This window comes from Leptopilina boulardi, unplaced genomic scaffold (genome assembly GCF_019393585.1).
Source record: "Leptopilina boulardi isolate dan_hultmark-lab unplaced genomic scaffold, ZJU_Lbou_2.1 LbouV2_137, whole genome shotgun sequence".
Classification (NCBI taxonomy): Eukaryota; Metazoa; Arthropoda; class Insecta; order Hymenoptera; family Figitidae; genus Leptopilina; species Leptopilina boulardi.
In genome coordinates this window covers 1,413,095-1,430,167 of record NW_026137682.1, presented here as the reverse complement: position 1 = coordinate 1,430,167, position 17,073 = coordinate 1,413,095, and the positions used below count along the sequence as shown (strand labels likewise).

The window sequence follows — 17,073 nt, the reverse complement described above, 5'->3', positions numbered from 1 at the left end:
TTTTTTTTTTTTTTTTTTTTTTTTTTTTTTATTTATTCTTTACAAAATGAGGATCGGTGAATTCTAACAATCGCGTGTAACAGCAAAGGACATTATTAATTGCAAGAGAATTATTTTTTAACGATGAAGATCGCGGGTTGTTGAAAAAATATGAACCTTGGAAAATTTTCGTTGTCAATAGTAACACTACTTTCACTACAAAACTGCAATATATTAATAACGACAACGATACGACTGTTGAGAAGAGAAAACAAAAAACAGTTGACAATCGTCAAATAATTGAAAGCTGCCTTCATAGGCGTCAATTCTCAAAATTTTGACAATTTTACCTCTCTCCCTCTCTTTATCATTCTTGCCAACTGTAAAACATTCTAATTTATTGTGTTTTTGATAATATTTTCCAAAGTCTTTAATACCCAAAGAATAAAAGGAGAAAAAAAAAAATAAAAATTGTACAGGACAAATGTATTCTGAAGATTCATATGAATGTCCAAAATGCATCGATTATTATGGTGTTTTAAATTTAAAAAGAGATTGTCAATTGACAGATGTCCAAAAAGCGTGAGTTTTTTTTTTACAGGAAATTTTATAAATATTATTAATTAAGCCGTGCGAAAAATTGTAAAATATTACTAAAAATTCTATATTTATTATTAACATTATTTTTGTAATTTTTTTTTTGTTACTTAAAATTAAATTTAAAAAAAAATCAAAAGAATTAAAATTACTTAATAAAATTTTTTTGAAGAGATAATAATATTCATTTAAATTAAAAATATTATTAATATATAACAAAAATGCAGAAATTTTATACTATTTTTTTGTAAAATATTTTTGTTTGCAACTATTATATTATAATTTTTTTTTTTTTTAAATTTATTTTGTTTAAAATATTTTTGCTCTAAAAATTTATTATTATACATGAAAATTTGTAATCTCATAAACAAATCTATATAACAAGAATGTTCGTGTTTCATCGCAATTTAAGCATAAAACTTAAATAATTACTTAATTCAAAAAATTACATTGACACGCCCTTCATTTTCTACACCATAATAATGAAAATGACACGAATTAAGTAGACGAATTTAATTAAACTGGTGACCGATTTTTGAAGTGCCTTGAGAAATTAGTATAACACGCCTATAGAAAAACGATATTCTAATTTCATACACAATATATATAAAACACTCATTATTATTCTCCGAAACATAACCGAATATGAATAAAATTAACAAATTTTACAAAATTTACTTTTGTTAAAAATGATGTAAATATAAGTACGAGATTTAATTTGAATCTGTTAATTACTGATACATTATAAATAATAATAATTATTATTTTTTTATTGTTATTATCTATTATTGTTGTAGTATTATTATTAATAATTAATTAACTATAATAATTAAAAGAATTATTTTAACATGAAATTAGAAAAATGAAAAAAAAATTCTATTTTTGAAATTTAATTGCATAAATTATTGAACTTTTGGTATCGTTTGAAGTGATTGAGTGAAGATAATAATAGATCAAAAAAGTAATTGGTTTTTTGTCGTAAGAAAGTTTTTGTCGTAAAATAAGTGGGTAAATTCCTCTTTCAGGTTCAGACGTTTGGCCATTCAATATAATCCTGAGAGGCAAAAGGATAAAAGCGTCGAGGTTGTTTTCGGTTTGATTGCAGAAGCGTACGACGTCTTGTCGGATCCTCTCAGACGAGCAGTTTATGATCAGTATGGCGAGAAAGGTTTAAAGAGAGGTGTACCAGGACCAGAAGGTTGTATACAACCCTACGTTTTTCATGGAGAACCCTTAAAAACATACAGGTTTTTTTTTTTTTTTTTTCTTAAATCACAATAAAATTCTGATTTTTTTTTTAAAAATAATAATTAATTATTAAAAAGCAAAAAATAAAAATTATAAATAAATTAAAATGTGAAACAAAATAAATATATATTTATTATTTTTAATTTATAGTATATTAATTAAGATTTTTTTTTTAAACATAAAAAGGGAATTCTTTGGAACGACGAGTCCTTATGCAGATTTATTAAATATAGTAGAACATCCTTTATCCTGTTTTGAAACATCTGAAGGACGTGATGTCAAGCGCAAAGAAGAACCTTTGATAAAACCCTTGTTACTAACTTTATCCGAGGTTGTGAATATTAAATTATTAATTATATAATCTAATTAATTTTTGTTACGAAATAATTTTTTTTTTTCAAATTAAAACTAAGATTATTTAAGATAAATAAAATTTAAAAAAATAAATAAAAATTGAAAAAATAAATACTAAATATAAATATTTATTCGATTTAAATAATATTATTATTTAGCTCTGAGATAAAATTTATTATTACTTTATTTATTTCAAATAAGTTCGAATAAGAAAAATTTCTTTGGTTATATGTATATATAGAAAAATTAAAATTTTAGGTATATTTTGGTGGTTTAAAAAAAATGAAAATACAAAGACTCGTCTTGATCGGCGAAGATAAAGCGACCACTGAGATGAATGAAAAAATTCTTACAATACACATCAAACCAGGATTACCATCTGGGACTAAAATTGTTTTTCCAGAAGAGGGAGATCAAGGACCAACAAAAATTCCTGGTACAAATTTTTCAACTTAATAATTAATAATTTATTTTTCAATAATTCTAACATTACGTTAAATTATTTTTCTATTAAAATTTTTAATTTAATCATTTTCAAATTTTTTTTATTAATTTACAATAATTTTTCATTAAATTACTATGAACAATAATTTATAATAAAAATAATAATTTAAAAAATGGATTAAAAAAAGATTTTCGAAGAAAATTTGAAATAGCTAATACAAAATTATGCAACAAATAAGTATTACTGCCCTATAACGGAAAAACATTACTTTATAGTGATATGTAAATATGTGTCACTAACGTCTGTTTTTCCGTTGTAGGGCAGTATATTTATTATGTAATTTAGCTGATATAATTTTCATTACGGAGGATCGTCCACACGAAATATTCAAGCGAAATGAAAATAATCTTATTATGACTGTTAATATTTTTTTGCGAGAAGCTCTGACAGGACTGTCAATTACAGTTAATACAATCGATGACCGAATTTTACGGGTTCCAATTACATCAGTAATTACGTAAGTAAATATTAATTTCATTTAATTAATTTTAATTAAATCCTTCATTTAAATTACCATTATAATGAAATAAATATATAAATTTTTATATAATTAAATGTATAATTTAAATTAATTTTTATCCCTTGATAATTATTAAAATAATAAATAATTAAATTATTAATTAAACATTTGATTCATTTACAGACCTAATTATCAAAAACGAATAACAGGAGAGGGTCTACCAATTGTAAACAATCCTAAAGAAAGAGGAGATTTATTGATTGATTTTAACATTGAATTTCCCGTTTATATGCCGGTTGAAAGTAAAAATTATATAAAAAAGGCATTTAAGATTTTACATGATACTGAGTCAACAGAGGACACCGAGTATATTCATCGATTTTTACTTGCTGATAAAATACGAAGAAATGTCGATGATGACGTTCCTTTACAAAGAAGCCCCGACGATGAACTAAATAAATTAGTTTGTTAATTAAAAAATTGAACATTCTTTGATAATCGCGTTATAACGATTTTATTTTAACGATCTTTTGTAATTTTTATTATATATATTTATTTGTAATAAATATTCAAATCTAAGAAAAAGATTTTATTAAATTATTTTATTTATTGAACTATAAATAAACTCCTCGATTATATATGACAATTTAAGTTAAATAAAAATATTGAATTGAACATTCAATTTCTATTTACTTATTCAGGAATCTTCCAATAATTTATATTAAATCCTATTTAAGATGATTCCTACAAACTGCAGTGTATGACTGGTTGCAATATTTAGGTTACTTGAAATATTTATTTCTTTAAAATATTTACATTTAACAATTAAAAAGTGATAAACAAAATTTAAAAAAAAAACCTTATTTATATTCTTAAGATATTTTTAATAAGTTATTAAATTTTTTCTATAAGTTTAGCTAAAAAATTTCCCGCATTATTTTTAATCTAATATGCCGGTAAAAGTAAGTATTACCGACAGTGTCAATAAATTTAGACTGTTTTATCAATCGGGTAATAAAGATAAAATTATCTAATAGCATATATAATTATCTGACATCTGAAGAAACAATACCTCAAGAAATCATATGACTTCTCTGCACGTGACTTTATTTACCATTTATTTACAGTCATGTTACAACTCCTGAATATATACGATGGAGTTTTTATAAGTGAGTGATAGTGAGTAAATCTGAATTCAATTGGGAATGCAATTACTTTTCCTCTCGTTGACTTATAATGTCTTTTATCACTAAATTGTTCTTGTCGAAAAACGATTTCACCAAACAGAATGCTATTGAAAGTGACACGCCATTAAATATTGAAAATCAGACAAATGAAAGGTAAGCGAACTAATCTGGATTAGAACCATATTCTATTTTTTTTTTCAATGCTTTAAATAAAGTCTCCGTCAAATAACAGCATATTTTGATACACTCTTTTTCGATTCTAACCTTTCAATCAATTAAATGCGTATATTTTAAAACATTTTATTAAATTTTGTATATATTTATTTTGTCATCTCAATGTAAAATATAAATTGACAAATAATTTGTCAAGAAGAACCTCAATATGTGAAATAAATACCTAGTTGTATACATATATTGCGAAAGTAAAGAAAGTGTATAGTAGGAGTAAAGGACGCCATTCATCAATGCAACTCCTGGCAATTCTAACCTAACGTAACGTCATAAAACCTGTTGATATCAACGCAGCAGTTAAAATAAAAATTCCATTCTAATATAAATAAATTCAGTGATCATGCTTTTCTTTTAATAAAAAAAAAATGTATAATTCGAAATCTAATCTATAAAAAATATATAAACTCGTAGTTTCTTATTTTTTTATAATTTAGACATTTTTTATCAATAAAAAAAATAAAAAGACAATTTTGATTAAAAACAAGTAATTAAAGAGATAAAGATTATGACAATTTTTTTACGTGTATCCAAAATTCCCAAAATACTCAACAAACTACTTGTTTTGACAATCAATGATTTTGTTTTGTTTTTTGTTAGAAACTAGACAACTTTCAATAATTGAAAAGTAATATAAGTTTCTCTTTTACATTTAACTATAAAGTAAGAGATGTAAATGTAATTTTAAAAAAATTATAAAAATTAAGGGTACAATTTAAATAATTTATAATTAATAATTTACAGAAAATCTTTGAACTTTGGAACGGATCAGGTTCGAATATTATTATTCCGTGAATGTGAATGGCGTGGAAGAAAACTTCTTTTTGATTCTGTAACAGTGGAGAAATCGCAGCCTAAAAATTCGTCATTTTGTTCATTATTTAAAAGTGAAAAAGAGAAAAAATGCAAACCCTCAGGAGAAACAGTGAATGGAATTGTCGAGGTATTTTTTCACGAGTTATAAACAATTTACATTAATTTATTAATAAATTGGGACTTTTAATTGTAAATTTTTTCTTTTTACATTAGCAACAAAAATTAGCAAACGAAGACGTGAATTTGTTAAGTGAAATGGTTTTTGGCACTGTGGCCATGACATACAGAGGACCGTCTTTTAAGGTAAAATTCAATTTTTTAGTTATGAATTTTTTTTTAATTAAAAAATTAAATTTACAAATGAATATGATGATTCGTTTAGATTCACACAATAAATTCTCCGCCATGTATCATGTGTACTAAAGTCTTCCCAGCATCTGAGCACAGTACATGCCGGAAAAGGTAATAAGAAAAAAAAATTATTTATTATGTAGAAAATTAATTAAATTATTATTAATTTAATTTATTTTTTTATTTGAATTTTTTCCAGTGAAAAACAATCAGATGAACGTATTGTACACAATCCTGAATCTAACTCAAGTAGTGGAAGTGTAAGAACACAAGGTATAAGAAATTAGAAACTTAAAGTACTAAATAAGATGACGAACAAATAATTTATTTTTAAATTATTGTTTTTTTTTATCAGACTCGCGGCCCAGCTCCGGAAATTTATCAGCAAATAGTCTCAGTCCAAATATTAGAAAGAGCTCTACGTGTTCTAGTACAGGAAGTGGTTGGGACATAGATATTTGTTTACCTCATGGTAGTAAGTTCAATAAAGTTAAATAAATTCTAATTAATACTTTAAATATTAATATTTAATATTCATAATTTTATTTTCAGGTTCACATTCATTAGAAAGCAATTTTTCAGGAAAAGGCAATAGTCTAAATAGTCTTCGAAGAAGATGGATTCGATCCATTTCAACATCTTTGAGTCCCACTGAATCCGATTATTTGTTCACGCATTACAATGAAAATTCTAATGAACAGGAAAAAAATGTTCGTCGACACAAAACGAGGCTTGGTTTAGCTTTATTAATACGACTTACGCGAGGACATGAACAGTAATGTTTCAAAATTCATTAAAAGTTAAAATGCTTTTTTCTTCGACATAATTTCATTTTCTTTTTTTTTTGTTTTTTTAATTTATATAGAGAAATGGAATCTAAATTGTTGGAACATGCGGCTTTTCTCGAAGGAATGTTAAATCGATTACGTCTATCATGTGCTGGCTCAAATAAAGGTCAAAACAAGGACAAAGGAAATGAATTGATAACACGTCTACAGAAAGCATCGTCTTGTTGCACAATTTGGTTATTACGTTTTCTTATGAATTCCACTGACTCGACAACACCTTTATTGTGGCACGATACTATGTTAAATACGACATTGCCGAAAGAAGAAAGATTCAACATAATACACAATGGTCTTAAGGAAATGTGTAGACTGCTCGACAATTTCGATACAAAATCAACCAAGTTGTAAGCGAAAATTATTCTATATTTTTTAATATGTACAGTGACCACTTTATGATTATGATTTTTTTTTTAAATTAAAACTTTGTGATAAATTATGCTTCATTTTTGACGTTAAAATTAAATTGAACATAAGCTTCCGTTTTTTTTAAATTTAACAACTTAAAAAAATGTTTTGAATTAATTCACATTCTTAATTTATTAATTCGTCCAATTTAAACAAAATTACATTTAATAATTAAATTATTTTGTAAGTTAATTATTTTAAAATTCAATTACTTTCTTAAACATTTATTTTGTAAATTTAATTATATTAAGTTATAAATTTCCGTGTAACACAAATCGTTATTTTTTAAAAATACTTTATCTATTTCTTCGAATTATAAAATTCTCTATTTTTTTTTTGCCAGTTTTGTGAATAGGAAAAAAGATATTTGTTTAAAAAATCTTTAATAATAAATAAAAAAAAAACATAAAACTGATTGATAATTAATAGTTAACTTGATTGATAATTTTATAATTAAATTTTCAAAACAATTAAATAAATTTAAAATAAATGATTTTAAAATTGTATTTTTTAAATAACTAAATTGAGAAAAAATTCAATTTTATAAAATAAATTGAAATTGTAATATATAATCTTTACTTAAAATGCATTTTTAGCTTCTTAAGCACGTTAGTGACTGCCGTTTTAACCCATCACCTCGGTTGGGTTCATACAGTTTCATCTGGATTTAATCGCGAGACGGTAAATATCTAATTATTTTTGTCCTTTAAACATTTAGTTTATTTTTTCTTTTATTATAAATAAATTTCAATTTCATTAAAATTCTAAGGCCTCTTAAAAAATTGAATTTGAAAATTCAAGATTATTTTTAAAAGGCTTTCTGAAAGTAAAATGTTGTTCTAATTCTTTTTTTCTTTTTTTTAATTACTAAATTAAATAAGCATATTTTTTCAACAGGTGGAAAAATTACGTAAGCAATTTCCCTGCAATCCCTTGTGGGCTCAACTCGGAGATTTATACGGTGCCTTGGGGAATCCAGTAAAAGTCGTTCACACTGTAATCGCTGGAGATTCTGACAAAGTTGACACTATTAATTCTATATTAATATTTTTAACCTATTTCATTCGCAGTGGAATTGTGAAAAAAGAATATGAGCGTAGATGTAAATCACAGCAAGACGTTCAAGAGGCAATAATTTTATTGGAACAATTAAAAAAAAGAAATCGTCCCTCATTATCAAAACCGTCCATTATTCCCAATAATTCGAGAGTACGTAAGACTTCAAAGAGGCGAGTGGAATTAAAAAAGTCTGATTTAGATGAAGGCAAAATTTACGAGAGTAATCAAAGAAAAATCTCCGAAGCCGTGACACCAAAATTAAAACGAAGTAGCACATTACTAAAGAATCTTGACACTTTAAATGGATTACATCCAAAATTTGAATTCGACTCACATTGGATAGAAGAAAGTGAAATGAAAACTAATACAGCAGCGAGTAAAGTAAAAATTATTGTTAGCGAAACTTCACCGTGTGAAATTCGAAAAGATCAAAGTATGTATCGAGAAAATGCTTTACAGGAATTAGAAAAGAAATTTAACGATGAGGTTGACGATGCTTTTATGGAAACAAAACTTGATACACTTACAAGGGATCGTTTAAGTGAAATAAGAAAACTCAATTCCGATGATTTAGGAATTGATTCCTATTCACTTCCATCAAATATTGAATTTTCAAACCAAAGACAAGAGACCCAGGTTTTTTTTACATTGGGCGATGAAGAGAAACCCCTTAAGTCACGATTACTTCCCCGATGTAATTGTCAATGTGCCTTTACATTTACAAAAGTGCCAAGTACTTCAGCCGATCTACCAGAAGGTGTTCTCCGTAAAATTATCCAAAGAAATTTCCCCGAATCATCGAAAAATATGCAAGTTTCACCTGAAGCTGCATCTAATGATTCTTTAAGTTGTCTCAAATGTCGAAGAAGAAATAAAGCATCGAAGGAAAATTATGAAAACGATAAATTACACCTTGAAACACCAACAAACGCTACCGATGTTCTTCGCTCGTGTGTAAATTCATGTTCCAATGATGGAATGTTCACTTTACCTGATTTAAATAGTTTCGAAGCTTTAATGGAAGCAAATAATGTAATTGAATTACCAATGCCACGCTCAAATCAAATTCCAATAAGAAAAAAAATACCAGAAAATGTAGGATTCACGAATTCATTGATAAGCCGAAAAATTGTACTCAATGAGAAAAAGAAATCACTTCCTGAGATTTGTGATTCGGAATATACCTGGGGATTGGTGATGCAGGGAATGATAAAGAGAAAAAAATCTCGGAGAAAATATAAAGATGAGAAAGACGAGAGTGAGGATCAAGTGAAAAATTGGTGGCAACCAATGAGAGAGGAAATTGAAATTAATGCCCGATTTCCTTCAGTCGATCAACCAGTGGCTGAATCTCTTTGCATTTTAGCTGATCTCGATACTTGGCAAGTTGGACTTTTATCCAATAATTCGCCTGTTCACAATCCCCCGTTACCAATTGGAATGTCGCGACTCGTTGCCAACATGTTGGAGGGTTTCTCCTATATTTGGAAAAAATATCACTCTACAGAAGATGTAAGTTTCAAAATAATTCTTAAAATTTACGTACCTAATTGTATAATTTTTTTTTTCAATTCTTTATTTTATTTATTTATTATAATAAATTTATTCTTCTTTTCGTACGAGGCTCGAAGTAAACAAATTTTCATTTTTTTTTTTACAATTTTTGATATTTTAAAAAAAAAGTTTAAGTAGCAAAAAATCGTTCCCCATAAAGTACCTTATTGTCGCATAATACAAAACAATTTTAATTTTTTCTTATGATTAAACAAGTTTTTGTCCTCATTATTGTGTATTATAATTTCAATTATAAAGATATATTTAATTATTTAAATGAATAATTGAATATAATTTCAATTGATTCATTGCAAAATTGAAGAAAAATGTGATATTTTTATTAAAAAAAAATAAGTTGAACTTTTTGTTTTAGATTTATTCTAAATCTCAGTTCAAATTTTGAAAATTATTCTAACTTCAAAATTCTTTTAAATATTTAATTTATCAATATTCAATAAATCGACAAAGAAAAAGTTATTTAAAAAAATTGTACATGTTTAAATGTTGAAAAAGAAAAGTAATTTAATTAAAATTACTAACTTGAAAAATTTATATAAAAAAAAAAAATAAAATTCATTTTACTGAAACGTATTTGTTTGTTAAAAAATATATTTTTAAATTTAAAAAAAAAAAATTTTTTAAATATGAAGTAGATAATTTTTGCAAATTTTAAGAATTTTGATTTTAACAAGTTCGGAAATTATTATTTTTTACTTGTTTTATTTTACAAAGCTTTTTCAGAAGAAACAAAAATGAATTTATTTATTAATCAAAGATTTTAATTTGTATTGTTATCAGTCAGTCTTTTAATGACTTCCTTCCATAGAATTTGTCAAACGTTGACATTGTCCTTAATTGAATTTTAAGTGTTACTAAAACACACATTATAAAGCTTTATATGTGCAAATTTAATTCATTTTTATTTTTCAATAAAATTAAGTGAATAAAAAATTATTTAAATTTTTAATAAAAAATTAAATTGAATTTTTCACAGTGTATTCAACTTTTGGAAAGTCGACTGAGGGAAATGTGGCTGCGTAGCGAAACATTAGCCGAAATGTTGATGACAGTAGATCCTTATGATATAAATGTAAACAATCTAACAAATTCTTTGGATATGGATGCTGCCGATTTGCCTCTTTTGCTTGCTGTAGCGACAACACATTCTCCTCAAATTACGCAAAAGTTCGGTCTTACTTTAGCTTAAATGCCAAAAACGTTCGATTACTGCCACTTTTTAAATTGTGTCTTAACTTATATAAGTGTGTTGTCTTGTAAAAATAAGAGACATAAAAAATTCATGATTGACGTCAAAAGCATTTTGTTCTGTTTTTTTTTTCGTTTCTTATTATTAGAATTGTGTGTTTCAAATCATAATTTATTTTTGTGAATGAAAATGACGTATTGAACGCGACAAAACAAAAGTGGTAGTTGTATTTATTATTCATTCGTCACTATTTATTTATAAAACAAAACTGTAATATCGGAAACGTGTAAATGTGAACGATATTGTCCTTTATTTCAGTTAAGTCATTTGCAATATGTACTACATTATATTTATAGCTCTCAGTGACTAAAATTTAATACTCGATTTAATGTAATTTTTGACAAGTTACATTTTTTTTATTTTGATATTGCATGATGAAAACATAAAAAAACGATAAAAGTTAATTTTTTTTTTTTTTTTTTTTTTTTGACGTTTGTTAATTTATTCTTTTTGATAACCATTAGGGCGTTCATTGAAATATTCTGAATTACTTGTTAAAGTGTCTATTTTTAAGTTTATGTACATATGTATTATATGTCTTCAAAATATGAAGAATATTTCTTCACATAGAAAGTTTAATTGTATGTGAGAGTTTATTGTAAAGTATATTGTGTTTTTTTACATATCATTTGAAAAAAGAATGTTGTAAACTATTTTCAAAACGATTAATAAACATTTTTCTACAGATATTTAAATTTTTTTTTAAAAAATGTATTTTTTATTTGAACACTATTCAAATATAAAAGGATAATTAATTTAATCTATAATGGACAATGACAATTTTATATTTGACAAATTTAAACTGTTTTCAGTTGTCTACTGTTTTATCTACCGGTTTCCTGTCACTTGGTATATTTGTCAAAATTTTATATGATTTATTATTAATACAATTTTTCTTTTAACTATTATTTTTTTTTCAAAATTATGCAGATTTGTCCAGCAGAAGCGTGAGTAAACCTGTTATAAATTTAATTAAATTACCTTTTAAGGTTAATATTATATTTACATTTATGTCTATCTAAATTCTAATTTGTTTTTAATAATTTTTTAAATTATTAGTCTCAAGCGAGAGAAATCTCTGTCGATTATAGAAGCAAAAAATAAAATTCGGGTATGAATAAATTCTTTAATATTTGAAATTATTTTCATTTTATATTGATTAAAAACAATTTTTATAACTGAAATAATTTTACATTTTTTCAGCTGGGGCACGAATCTGGTTGTAATTGTTGTTGTTGCTGTTCTCCACAGCCGAAATGTTTGGTAAGTAAAATTTCTTTAATTACCCGTAAAGAAAAATCAATTATAACTATTTTAACTTTATTTTTATTACAGAAATACATTCAACCAGAAGCTGCAAAATCCTTCGCTCCAGTCAGGGTGAGATTTATTATACAATACTTATACAAAATCAAAAATCATCATCTTATATATTCATAATTCACAAATTCAATATAATTGAACATTTAAAAAAGGAGTAAAATACAAAAATATTTTTAGTATTATTGGAAACCAAATATTGCAGTTGAAGACAATACTACTTATAAATTATCATTTTGGGATGGTCCTAGTACTCGAGCAAAACCTTACAGTCCTGAAGATTGTTTAACAATCGGAGATGGTCCATTGTCTGATGAAACGACTCATAAGGTAAATAAATAAATCAAATAGAAATTTTCATTCGATATTCTATTTTTTTTTTTTTGTTTATAATTTTACAGTTGAGTTATCTTGGAAATTGGTGCGTTCAACCAGAGGCCAAAATTACACCATGTGACAAAGAATTATTTCAAAGAGGACCAATACAAGATGTGACTACTCAAAAACATGATTTCACCTGGAAATCGTTATCAAAAATCAAACCAATAAAAGAACGAAAAAATTTGTATTCTCCTTGTGTGTCTATGTCAGGTAAAAAGTTACTCAAATATAAATTTAATAAAATATTAAATTAAATTTTAACATAATTTAAAATTAAAAAATATGAAAAATTCTAAATTTATTTTTTACAGACGACACAACATACAAATTAAGTTATTTTCCTTCCGCTTGTCATGAATCTGTCCAATCATTCAAACCAATTTCAAAATACGAAAAATCTGATGTACCAGTAGAAGGTTGCACCACCTATAAATTAAGTTACTGGCCCAATCAATCACCAGTGAAGGTATAATTAAATAATATTGAAAATTAAAGTTAAAATACTAATGAAAAGTACAGATTTAAAAAAAATTCTCAATTTGAAATGAGAAAGGAAATTTTTTTTAATAAAATTTGTAAAATTTTATTTTTTAGGAAGAACATCCGTGGAATTTAAAAAGACAATATCATCCACCAGTAACGCCTTTGGATGATTGTACAACATATAAATTGAGTTATTGGCCAAATTGTGAAAGACCACGAAAACCATTTACAATGAAGAATGCAAAAAATTTATTTAATACCTCATGTTGTTTTGACGACAACACAACTTATAAATTAAGTTTCTTTGGATGCGGTGGAGACAAAGCGGATCTGATAAAGCAACCGGAAAACGTCATTTTCTCACGTTGCCCACTCTCCCTTGACACCACAAACAGAGTATATTCTTAAATTCTTATCTTCTGTATTAAATTTTGTAAATTTTACTAATTTACATATTCTAGTTACAAATTTTTTCAATTTTTTTAAAATTTGTTTTTTAATATATTTTTTTTTAATACTGCTATTAAATAATTATAATATTCTTAGAAATATAATTCTTTATTAAATTATATACTTATTCTACAAGAGTAATTAAATAATTTAAAAATATTATCAGTTTAATAATTTTTAAGTTCAATAGCATAAATAAAAATTTAAAATTTATAAAATATATATAACTAAAATTCACTGAAACATTGATTTATCTAAAAATGTATTTTTAAATTAGAAATGAAATGAAATTAAAATTTTTCTAAAAAGGTTTTAATTATTATTATATTTTTGCTCCAGTTGAGCTACTTAGGGAATTGGTGCGTCAAACCGGAAGCACCAGTTATGCCATGTCGACGCGATTTGCTTGGTAAAGGACCATTGCAGGACGTAACGACGCAAAAACACGATTACACGTGGAAATGTAATGTTCCCGACTTTGGTTTTCGACCCGAGGACAATCTCACGTTTTCGCCACTACCTCTTGAGTGTAAGTATATAATAGTTATACCTATACGCGAAGATAAAAAAAAAATTATATGCCAGTAAGATAAATATATGATTTACATACATATATAGAAGAAGCAAATTGAGATTGTTTTTCTTCATTGCTCACGATTTCCCGCAATCGCGCAATTAAAATAACTTTTTACTACTATCTATAGCATTTCGCGGCTAAAAGATCATTGCCTCCGGATTACTCATACCTTTTACATTGCTCAGATTTTATATACACTCTTTAATACTCTGAACATTAACCCACATAGAAGATATGTAATTCGAAAATTTTATTATTATAAGATAAATGACTCTCTTGGGTAATACTTGTTGTAAATTTTGTCTGAATAAAAAAAAAGAAGATATTTTTATTTCACGTAAACGTTGAAAAATACTATAAAGTTTAAAACCGCTCTTTTCAATATATTATTTATATTTATTTATATTGATATATAAAAAAAGAGAGTTAAAAAAAGGGTAATAATTTAAGTATAGAGTAAAAATATAAAAAAAAAAATTAAATTTTAAAAGGCATAAATACATTAACAGCATTTATAATATTTAGAAAAATAAATATTTTAATAAATTCCCACAGAATTTATTTCGTAATTGTTGCGAAAATTCTTGTGCTCCCACATGACATTGTTTATCACTGTGTGCATTCAAGTTTTTGCCTAATTATTCATTGCGCATCAATCCTTTTCTCTTTCAAAATAATATAAAAATGAGAATTCATCTATCTTGACAACAAATATGAATTAATCATTTCCTTTCTTTTGTAGTGTTTTTTCTTTGATCTTTTTCTTTTCTATATGGCATTTAATTTTTTATCAATAGTTGCGATCAACGATGCGATTGCAATATAATTCTTCTTGGAAAGCTTCATTCAGTGGGTGTTTAATTTGTCGCTATTACATTAAAAAAAAAAAGTTTTTCTGAATTTTGATGTGAATAATTTTAATTTTATGAATTTAATTAAAATGTATTTTTTTAGATTGCACAACAAATAGATTGTCGTACATACCAAATAATTTCAAGTCTTTGAAATCGAATGTGTCTTTTAAACCTATACAAACATATCAACCGAGTGATGTACCATTCAATGCTGAGACGACAATGCGTCTCAGTTATCAACCAGTTGAACATGCTGACAAAGTGGAAATGCCCTGGTCTGGTAAAAATTCTTATCAAAAACCTACGACACCATTAGAAGAAAATACAACGTATAATTTAAGGTACAAAGCAAAAATTATGCTTAATTTTTAATATTGCGCTATTCTAATAGAAATGAAAATCAGTTGAATCGAATTATAAAAGTTGAAATTATCAATAAAATTTTCGAAATAGGACAACGACAATTTTTCAATTTTAATTAATGAAAATTCTTATATCAATCGTGATTTATACCCGTACACCGTGAAAATAAATTTAATATTTGTTTTCTAATCTAAATAGTATCAAAAAATTTTATTTTTAAATAAATTAAAAATTTTATGTTACAGTTACATTTCACCAGGAAAATTTGTTCCTTTTTCTTCCTCTTCACCATTATGTCACCAAAAAAATTTTTGTGAATGTTAGTGTAAAAATTTAACTATTTAATAATTGTATAAAAATTCATTAATTTCTAATGTTCGAAAAAAATGTGTGTTAACAAAGTATTTTTAGTGTATTAAAATAATAATTATATTTTAATAGAAATTCTAAAATCAGAATCAAATTTTTCACAGTTCCAATTACGCGATCATGTTCTCCGTCCGCGTGTTGTCCTTGTATTGGTAAGTTATTTTTAATTTAAAAATTTTAATACATATCATATTTTTATGATACATTAAACTTGATGTTTATTTTTATATTTTTTTAAATTTATTTTTAAATATTACAATTATACAATTTATTTTAAATAAATATACTAAATAAATGTTGTATTTTTCGGTTTGATGAAAAATTTTACATAAAACGAAATTAAACAAAAAAAAAATGAATTATTTTTTTATTTAAGCTAATTCTTCTGATTATTTTAAAATTTATTTTTCAGCTTGTGGATCAAATTAAAAAATTCGAAATCAGCTGCGTACAGAAGAAAAGGGAAACTTGAAATATTTATTGTATATAGTACAAATGAACAGAATAAATTTTATTTGTGATGAAATATTTAAGGCAATATTTTTTTTCTAACATTAATTAATTCAAAATAATTGCAATCAATTTATAGGGTGAATGTAATATATCACTTATAAGAATCGAATGAGAATAGCTTGCTAATTCTTATTATTCGTTTGAAATGAGATATGATAATATTAAGTCCTTGTGTCATTTGAACGAGTTTCCTGTCGAGTCGTGAGATAAATTAATAAAAATCTTACATATTATTTCTATAAATATTATAAAAAAATTTCTATTTTCGAAAAGCAAATTTCATTTTTAAATTTCTTTTACCACTACTGTTAAAATAATTTTTAAAAATAAAAAAGTTTTTACAACTTGCGTGTACCACGAAAACGTATTTAATTTTTTTTTCTATTTTCTTATTTATATAATATAAATTAATAATTTTTGTGGATATTTCCGACAAAAATAAATTAATAAATACGCAATGAACAATGTTCTTAAATAAGAATATAATAAAATATGGATATTTTAAAAGAATAGAATAATGTAATAAATATAAATACAGCTTGAAACCTATGAAACTAAATAATGTATAGAAAAATAAAAGTTATATGAGACGGAATATGCTAAAGGTATATAGTAATTGGAAATTCTGTTAAGAGTATAAAAGTAATTTTCTAAAGGTGCACTTATCCTTACTTTCAAAAAGGATCGATTCACAGGTATGTGAAAGGTTGTAAGGGCTACTAAATCATCCCAAATTTAAATATAACTCTAATGATTTTACCCAAAGTACGTCATATTTTTATTTTTCTATTGTTCTATTGTTGAAACCTATAAGGATTTTGAAAACTGATTTTACAGAATTTATTTCAAAAACCAAATATATTAACCACACTGTAGGAAAAAAACTAATTAATTGCTAAAAAACG

General features: G+C 25.0%; 3 protein-coding genes across 4 annotated transcripts; all 3 read left to right on the top strand.

Annotated features, from left to right (window-relative positions):
- The first annotated feature begins 45 nt into the window (after window positions 1–45).
- LOC127291481 (dnaJ homolog subfamily B member 13-like) lies at window positions 46–3,734 on the top strand. Its single transcript, XM_051320652.1, has 6 exons — window positions 46–561; window positions 1,602–1,823; window positions 2,011–2,155; window positions 2,437–2,614; window positions 2,969–3,140; window positions 3,327–3,734. The coding sequence occupies exons 1-6, from the start codon at window positions 464–466 to the stop codon at window positions 3,613–3,615; spliced, it is 1,104 nt and encodes a 367-aa protein (XP_051176609.1). The 5' UTR covers window positions 46–463; the 3' UTR covers window positions 3,616–3,734.
- Window positions 3,735–4,207: 473 nt separating this feature from the next.
- On the top strand, window positions 4,208–11,545 carry LOC127291475 (folliculin-interacting protein 1). 2 transcript variants are annotated; one of them, XM_051320643.1, is made up of 11 exons: window positions 4,208–4,483; window positions 5,303–5,501; window positions 5,588–5,677; window positions 5,757–5,836; window positions 5,925–5,998; window positions 6,081–6,197; window positions 6,278–6,500; window positions 6,591–6,917; window positions 7,575–7,659; window positions 7,876–9,549; window positions 10,586–11,545. In XM_051320643.1, exons 1-11 carry the CDS (start codon window positions 4,380–4,382, stop codon window positions 10,796–10,798), a joined length of 3,186 nt encoding a protein of 1,061 aa, XP_051176600.1. In that variant the 5' UTR covers window positions 4,208–4,379; the 3' UTR covers window positions 10,799–11,545. The 2 variants fall into 2 exon arrangements, with proteins under 2 accessions (XP_051176600.1, XP_051176599.1); XM_051320642.1 differs by having other exon boundaries at window positions 6,081–6,200.
- Window positions 11,546–11,663: 118 nt separating this feature from the next.
- On the top strand, window positions 11,664–16,183 carry LOC127291479 (stabilizer of axonemal microtubules 1-like). Its single transcript, XM_051320649.1, has 13 exons — window positions 11,664–11,805; window positions 11,918–11,969; window positions 12,062–12,121; window positions 12,194–12,238; window positions 12,359–12,508; window positions 12,580–12,769; window positions 12,871–13,025; window positions 13,154–13,438; window positions 13,832–14,021; window positions 15,024–15,264; window positions 15,532–15,605; window positions 15,760–15,807; window positions 16,068–16,183. The coding sequence occupies exons 1-13, from the start codon at window positions 11,783–11,785 to the stop codon at window positions 16,082–16,084; spliced, it is 1,530 nt and encodes a 509-aa protein (XP_051176606.1). The 5' UTR covers window positions 11,664–11,782; the 3' UTR covers window positions 16,085–16,183.
- Window positions 16,184–17,073: the final 890 nt, after the last annotated feature.

Coding starts and splice junctions, on each gene's coding strand:
- LOC127291479 (XM_051320649.1), top strand. CDS start 11,783: ATGCAGATTTGTCCAGCAGAAGC. Junction 12,239..12,358: donor AATCCTTCGCTCCAGTCAGG/GTGAGATTTATT, acceptor AAATATTTTTAG/TATTATTGGAAACCAAATAT. Junction 13,439..13,831: donor CCCTTGACACCACAAACAGA/GTATATTCTTAA, acceptor TTTTTGCTCCAG/TTGAGCTACTTAGGGAATTG.
- LOC127291475 (XM_051320642.1), top strand. CDS start 4,380: ATGTCTTTTATCACTAAATTGTTCTTGTCGAAAAACGATTTCACCAAA. Junction 5,837..5,924: donor CACAGTACATGCCGGAAAAG/GTAATAAGAAAA, acceptor AATTTTTTCCAG/TGAAAAACAATCAGATGAAC. Junction 6,918..7,574: donor GATACAAAATCAACCAAGTT/GTAAGCGAAAAT, acceptor ATGCATTTTTAG/CTTCTTAAGCACGTTAGTGA.
- LOC127291481 (XM_051320652.1), top strand. CDS start 464: ATGTATTCTGAAGATTCATATGAATGTCCAAAATGCATCGATTATTAT. Junction 562..1,601: donor TTGACAGATGTCCAAAAAGC/GTGAGTTTTTTT, acceptor TTCCTCTTTCAG/GTTCAGACGTTTGGCCATTC. Junction 2,156..2,436: donor TGTTACTAACTTTATCCGAG/GTTGTGAATATT, acceptor TTAAAATTTTAG/GTATATTTTGGTGGTTTAAA.